The 7,396-nt window shown below is 35.5% G+C and overlaps 1 protein-coding gene across 1 annotated transcript; it reads right to left on the bottom strand.

Annotated features, from left to right (window-relative positions):
• Positions 1–5,508: 5,508 nt before the first annotated feature.
• Positions 5,509–6,207, bottom strand: LOC122604755 (secreted RxLR effector protein 161-like). The gene has a single exon (XM_043777624.1). The coding sequence runs from the start codon at positions 6,205–6,207 to the stop codon at positions 5,509–5,511; it is 699 nt and encodes a 232-aa protein (XP_043633559.1).
• Positions 6,208–7,396: the final 1,189 nt, after the last annotated feature.

Raw genomic sequence — 7,396 nt, 5'->3', positions numbered from 1 at the left:
TCTCACCTGTTGACCCGTATTTTGGGGGTGTGACAGATTGGTATCAGAGACAAGGTTATAGTGAACTAGGTTTTCAAAAAGGAAGATATATAAAAAGTTTTTTTGAAATTGGAGCCTAGACTATAACCCTCCTGAAAGACCTTATGTGTTATATGCGACATTTCTTGCTTGCCTAAGTGCAATAATTATTATATTCACTTACCATGACAAATTTTTATCTTAAAATGCTTAGAATCGAGTTATGATATTCATTTATGTGCTAACGAGTTGCATTTTGCATAGTTGAAGAAAATGTGCATTTTCACATATTCGTTTCACTGTTTCGTGCAGACTTCGGGCAATTTATTTGTGGTCAAAATGAAGGATCTGGGTATGGGTAAATTTATTCCAGAAACTTCAAGGTGTCTAGTCATTTCATGATTTTTTCAAAATTTTCCTGAAAAGGATAGCTATTTTTAAAAATTCAGCAAACCCGACTGCTACAGAAAATTTTCTGCACTGCGACATAAAAAGTTTTATAAAAGTTTGCTATGAAGGAGACCTCTAAAAATTACGAAATTTTTACCAAAAATCAATAATACATTGAAGATGTCACAGTGAAAAATAAAGTCTCAACTCCCACAGATTTGTGAGATAAAAAATCGAAAACTTACTGATTTCTGTGACAAGGATTTTCAGTTTTGACCACTTGTCTTGTAAAGCCCTTTTGACTGACCTCTTCTTACTTCCACGACCCGAGGCCACCTTCAATGGAAGGGGGACTCTTTGAACTTGAGTTTAGACACCAGAAATGCACATAAACACCACGCCATGATCAATTTATGCTCCTTTAAAGGCGACCCATCAGTTCTGCTCAGAATCAGGAATAATACTAAGCTGAATATTTTGGCCTAAAACTCGTGTGTTACTTATAACTACGATGACGAATAAGACATGCTTACACTTACGTGCTTAACATGATATTGCCTATATATGAATGTTTTTGTATCTCTATACTTGACTCATTTACGTGCATTACATGTATATATGCCATGCTTTGTATAAGTACAGGAATCATGCATCCTATCACAAATTTCGAGGACACATTACGCTCAGCACCTGATCCGTCATTTCCACCAACCCCGGAAGATGAATGGTCCGTAAACCAGGTCATACCTAGGGCCCCTAATACCATTGGCGTCCCCAATGGTGGTTGGATTAGTGAATCAGAGTCGGAAGACGAAGGCATGGAGGATGCTACCTCCATTGAGGTGCGACCACTCCCCGAGGACTTTTTGGTGCCACGATCTGCACCACTTTGCCCCATCATCACACCTAGGGCTGTTGCCATCACCACAGAACCTATCATCCACCGACCTACCCCACTTGGGGAAGGTCCTTCCAGTCCCGTTGCCCTCCCTAGTCCGGATGTGTCAAATCTTGGAAAGGTGCGCTGGGAGAGGGTGATGAAAACCGTCGGGGTCGTGAGGGATGAGATGGAAGAGTTGAAGGCGGATAACAAGAAGGTCAAAGAGGAATTAGTGAGCAAGGATAGGAGAATCATGCAACTAGAGGAAGGTTTGGCAAACACCATGGAGTCGGTGGCGCTTTGGAAGGATATGACTCGGGTGATGGGTAACAAATTTATAGAATGGGAGAAGAAAATGAGTCACACATTCGAGGCTATGTCAAAGGCGGCCTCCACCGGCATAAGTCATACACCACCGCCATCATGAAACATTATCTTTATGCATCTTGCTTTACTTTTTGTTTTCCTAATTCCGGGCGGGATGTGCCTAGCGATTTGACCTTTTTCTTACCTTTACTTTGAAAAGCTTGGCAAATTATATTGGATATTATTTTGGAGTATTTTCAAAAAAAAAAAGGGAAGAAAAAACACTATCTAAAAATTCGCCTTTTTGGTCATTTGATCGAACTATCAAAATATATTCTTTTTAGTTGGTTCAAATAGTAATTAAAAGTTTGAATTTCTTTATTATTATTTAAGATTACATGAGATTTTAAACTCTATTAAGAGATGCCTAAACTTATTATGACTTTAAAATTAAAAAAAAAAGAAAATAATAAAAAAAAAATTAAAAAAAAAATTTCTTATACAAAAGATTATAAGTCAAATCCACTCTTTTAGTTAGTTAACATGAAACCCAACTTTAAGTTTCTTACTAAGATTGTTTAAATCTTGAAAACACTAAATATATATATATATATATCTTCCTATTTATTATTATTATTATTTTATTTTATCAAAGGGAACTTAAAAACCTTTTGTATCATTATGCAATGAACAAAGTTGCTCATTTCTTTGAAACTTATTTCGACCCAACATATGTAAGCGAGAATCTAAACAAAGTTGCATAAAGATGATTGTGTACGTGGTGATTGATTGATTGGTTTACTTGTGGTTACAAGGTGGTAATGGTATTTACGACGTCAACGTGTCTAACAAATCCATTGAAATTTTCTCTAATCTTTTTCAAGGTGATTGATTGATTGGTTTCTTAATCTTTTTCAAATCAAGACTATTTCGATTTCATGTAATGTATTTGGATCTTTGAATAATTATGTTTTATAAAATGCAAGTTTTCAAAACGACTACGTTTTGAGTCGTTCAATATACTCTTGTGTTGTGATATTATGAAAGTCACGCCCCACCTGTTGACCCGTATTTTGGGGGTGTGACAGAGGTCCAGTACCAGTATTAGGAGGAGGGGGTGGAGGTGGTCCAGTTGTCTTTTTTGGAGGTGGTGGCGGTGGTGGAAGAGGAGTCCCAGCCTTACCATCTGGTGGCATAGGAGGATCTGATAAAGCTTTTGCAGAGTCACACAATTGCGTTTCAAGTTTTCCAAAAACAGATGGATGTGCACATGTCACGATTATAAGTACATTTCATCATCTAATATTCTTAATTATTATTTACATAGAAGTCCTTAATTTTTATGTATAAGTACATTCTTATCTTTATTGTCTAACTTAAAAACCCAACATACCGTTTGAAAATATGATACACAACACATTTTCATTTCAATCCAAAATAAAAGTAATATGTTGATGACATCGAGTAAAACAATTTTACTTTTAAACTATATATGAATTGTTTAAACCAAAATTTAAAATGAACTCAAAATATAGTTAAATTGAACGTCAAACTAACACATATTTTGATTTTAACAAATATGGAAACTAAGAGATAGAAAAGAAAGTATTCAATGAGAAATTATATTTTTTTTGTTTATAATATATTTATTTCAAATACCAAATGAAACGAAACACAAAAATCCTGCTTGAAAAGTGATCGAACGACCTTCGGACATAAATGTATACAAATTTTTCCGTTCAATTTTTTTCATTTATTCATAGCTAGTTTACAACTAATCGTTATATGTTCTAAATTTTGAGTATAAGATATGCTTAAGGAGTCTCGTGTGTTAACACTGGACATAACATTATCTAATAAAGATAATAAAATAGAAATGGAAATGAAAATATAAAGGTGGTTATCATATTTTCCCTCCTTAAACAACAAAATAACATATTTATCCAACTAAATATGATAATATCATATATACTCAATTTAAACTTCAAAACTCTCACATTATTTATTTTCTTAGATAAATTCAATAGAAATCAATTACATAACTAAAATTTGGGTAAATTACAAGGATGGTACCTGACGAATACACCAGATTACACAATTCATACCTAATTGCAAAACATTACCCGAGACATACCCACGGTTTGCAAATTTTCACAATTACCATACCTACGGCTAAAGGAGTATGACGGACCGTCAACTATGATCATGTTGTTGGGTCTTTTGGGTTTTATCAAAGTCATATTATCCTTATAACATGAAAAACGCAGCGGAAAAATGAACCTTTCATTATGTTATATATAGTTAAAACCAAATTTTAACTTATAAAAGAAAACCCCAAACAATAAGGATCCATGTATATGAATGTTATACAATCAAAATAACAACCATAGGGTGTTTAGAAGACTACCTTCTTCCAAGCTTATAAGAAGGTTGATATGAAGAAGATGATGTTCTTAAATAAGCCAAGTCTTCAAGATAGAAGTACCTCAAGCTTGCATACCCCAAGCCTCCAACAAACACCCAAATATGCTAGAATTTAGACTTGAAAAAACCCTTCCCTTTTTCCTTGTTTGTGCCGAAAATCAAGAGAGAAAAAGAGAGAGTTTTTGCACTTGAGAGTTGAGAGAACACTATAGCAAGTGCATGTATTATATGTGTGTTTCCAATGTAGCTAGTGGGTTATATAAAACAAGCAAATGCATGTGCATTTTGGGTGGGGGTGGCCGGCCTCAAGGTGAGACCACATGGGTCTCACCAACTCAAAATCCACTTGCATTTTCCTTTTATACAATATATATAAATGTATTATAACATGTTATATACCTTATGTAACATATTATGTATTACACATAACACACATAAGTGTTTATTTTGCCAAATAAACACATCCACATATTTCTCAAAATAAATTATCCATATAATTTACTTATATTTCTCAAGTGCATTTATTTAGAAACCCATTTTCTAAATGCTTCAAGTATTGATATTTATTTAAAGATCATATCATATAAATACATATCATAAGTGTTTGTCTAACTTGTTATTGGGTATGACCTGACTTGGATCATCACATACTAGCCACGTCAATTTAATATATGTCTTGGGCATCCGAAATTCCAACAATCTCCCACTTGCACAAGATTCATAGAATATTGACGCAAGTAGCAAATACCGCCTAACAACGGTTTGCTACCCCTAATACGTGTGACGTAGTGCCATTCAATAACATCATCCCCTTCAAGTCCCTACTTGAAATGATTTAGGTGAATCGATCATTTATCCTTTTGTCGCAGATGTCATGTTAAATCCTAGAGACATAGAGTGATCATTCTCTATTGATTTAACTTTGTAACAGGCCTTAGACATCTAACTCTCAACAAATAAGAGGAACAAATCCCATTTCGACTACATATGTCTTTCACAATCGATCACCTTATATCATACCTGAGCTTAGCCTTATGTACTGCCATGTTTCAGAACAGCGAAGAACCAAGTCAAAGTGTAATATTCAGTGAATATCAAGACCCAATATGTATCTCAGGTCTGAGGATACAATGATATTCGCCTTTTAAATCAAGATTACTTATGATCAATCACAAAGATTCCATGTAGTAATGCTTGAGTGCAGGTCAGTCCAATATTTGTATCCCACAAATATCTATGAACCTTGGCAGCAACACATTGCTCTATATTCAAAACCTTTTGAACATCTACCAATCCAAGTTCATAACAGTCTTATATTCATATTTGTTCCCACAAATATGATCGACTACGGACATTTAGAATAACTAATTTATTCATGGATTTAAACATGCAAAAAAATGGAACATAACACAATTTAAATGCATAAAACCAATATTCATAAAAAGTGTTAACAAATACAAATGTTCCGATATCCAAATACATAAAATAGATCAAATCCAATCACTAGAATATCGAAGTCCCATGGCACAAGTATGACTTTCATGCTTAGGCCTTTCAAGGAGCTTCGTGAGTGGGTCCGCAATATTTTGATCGGTGTGAACTTTGCGAATACATATCTTTCCTTTTTCAACTTCATCCCTTATGTAGTTGAATCTCCGCTCAATGTGTCTAGTCTTTTGATGCGCACGAGGTTCTTTGATTTGAGCAATTGCGCCCTCGTTATCACAAAGAATTTCTAGGGGTTCTTGAATGGAAGGAACAACCCCTAGATCGGCAATGAATTTCTTCAACCATGCAGCCTCTTGTGCTGCCAAAGAAGCGGCGATGTATTCCGACTCTGTAGTGGACAATGCAACGACATCTTGCTTCGAGCTTTTCCAAGAAACAACTCCTCCATTTAGAATGAAGATGTACCCCGATTGTGATCGAGAATCATCTCGATCAGTTTGGAAACTCGCATCCGTGTAACCCTTTACAACGAGCTCCTCCTCACCAGATCCATATATTAAGAACATATCTTTAGTATTTCTAAGATATTTCAATATATTCTTGACAGCCATCCAATGACTATCTCCTGGATTTTGCTGGTATCTACTTGTCATGCTCAAAGCGCATGACACGTCCGGTCTCGTGCATATCATAGCATACATGATGGATCCTATAGCAGATGCATATGGGATTCCACTCATTTTCTCTTGCTCAACTTTTGAGCTAGGGGATTGAGAAGTGCTCAATATAGTTCCTCTTTGAATAGGTACTAAGCCTTTCTTAGAGTTTTCCATCTTGAACCTTTTCAAGATTTTATCTATGTATGCACTTTGATTCAAACCTATTAAGTGCCTTGATCTATCCCTATAGATCCTTATCCCCAAAATATAGGCGGCTTCACCAAGATCCTTAATGGAAAAGCAACTTCCAAGCCAGGCTTTTACACCTTCCAAGGTTGGAATATCATTTCCAAATAGAAGAATGTCATCGACATATAATACTAGAAAAGTAATGATGCTCCCACTAGCCTTCTTATACACACAAGCTTCATCAGCGTTTTTGATGAAGCCAAATTTCTTGACTTCTTCATCAAAACGACGATTCCAGCTTCTTGATGCTTGTTTCAATCCATAGATTGATTTCTTTAATTTGCATACTTTATTAGGATGTTTAGGATCGACAAAACCTTCAGGCTGATCCATATAGACATCTTCCTCAAGATATCCATTTAGAAACGCGGTTTTAACATCCATTTGCCATATCTCATAGTCATAATGAGCGGCTATGGCAAATAATATCCTAATAGACTTTAGCATTGCCACGGGCGAAAAAGTTTCATCATAGTCGACCCCTCGAGTTTGAGTGAAACCTTTTGCTACAAGTCTAGCTTTATAAGTAAGCAAGTTTCCATGCATATCGTGTTTCAATTTGAACACCCATTTACTTCCAACTACTTTGGAATTTGGTGGTTCATTAACCAATTCCCAAACTTGGTTATCATACATGGATTGCATCTCAGCGTTCATGGCTTCTAACCATTTGTCCGAATCCGATTTGGACATTGCATCATGGTAGGTGGTAGGTTCATCAGAAACCATCATATAGCATTCATCCATAAGAAATCCATATCTTTCAGGTGGATAAGAAGCTCTACCAGATCTGCGAACGTTTTGTGTGTCTTGATCAACTCCTTGATCATCTTCAACATACTTTTGTTGAAAGCTAGTGTCACCCAAGTGTGTATCTGTCAGTGGTTCTTGATCTTCTTCAAGTTCCACTGTTCTAGAACTAGTTCCTTCCATAAGGAATTTAGTCTCCAAGAACTCAGCCTTTCGAGCAACAAATACATTTTGCTCATTAGGATCGTAGAAATAATATCCCAAATCATCT

Source organism: Erigeron canadensis, chromosome 6 (genome assembly GCF_010389155.1).
Source record: "Erigeron canadensis isolate Cc75 chromosome 6, C_canadensis_v1, whole genome shotgun sequence".
Lineage (NCBI taxonomy): Eukaryota > Viridiplantae > Streptophyta > Magnoliopsida > Asterales > Asteraceae > Erigeron > Erigeron canadensis.
This window is presented reverse-complemented; position numbering and strand designations above follow the sequence as displayed.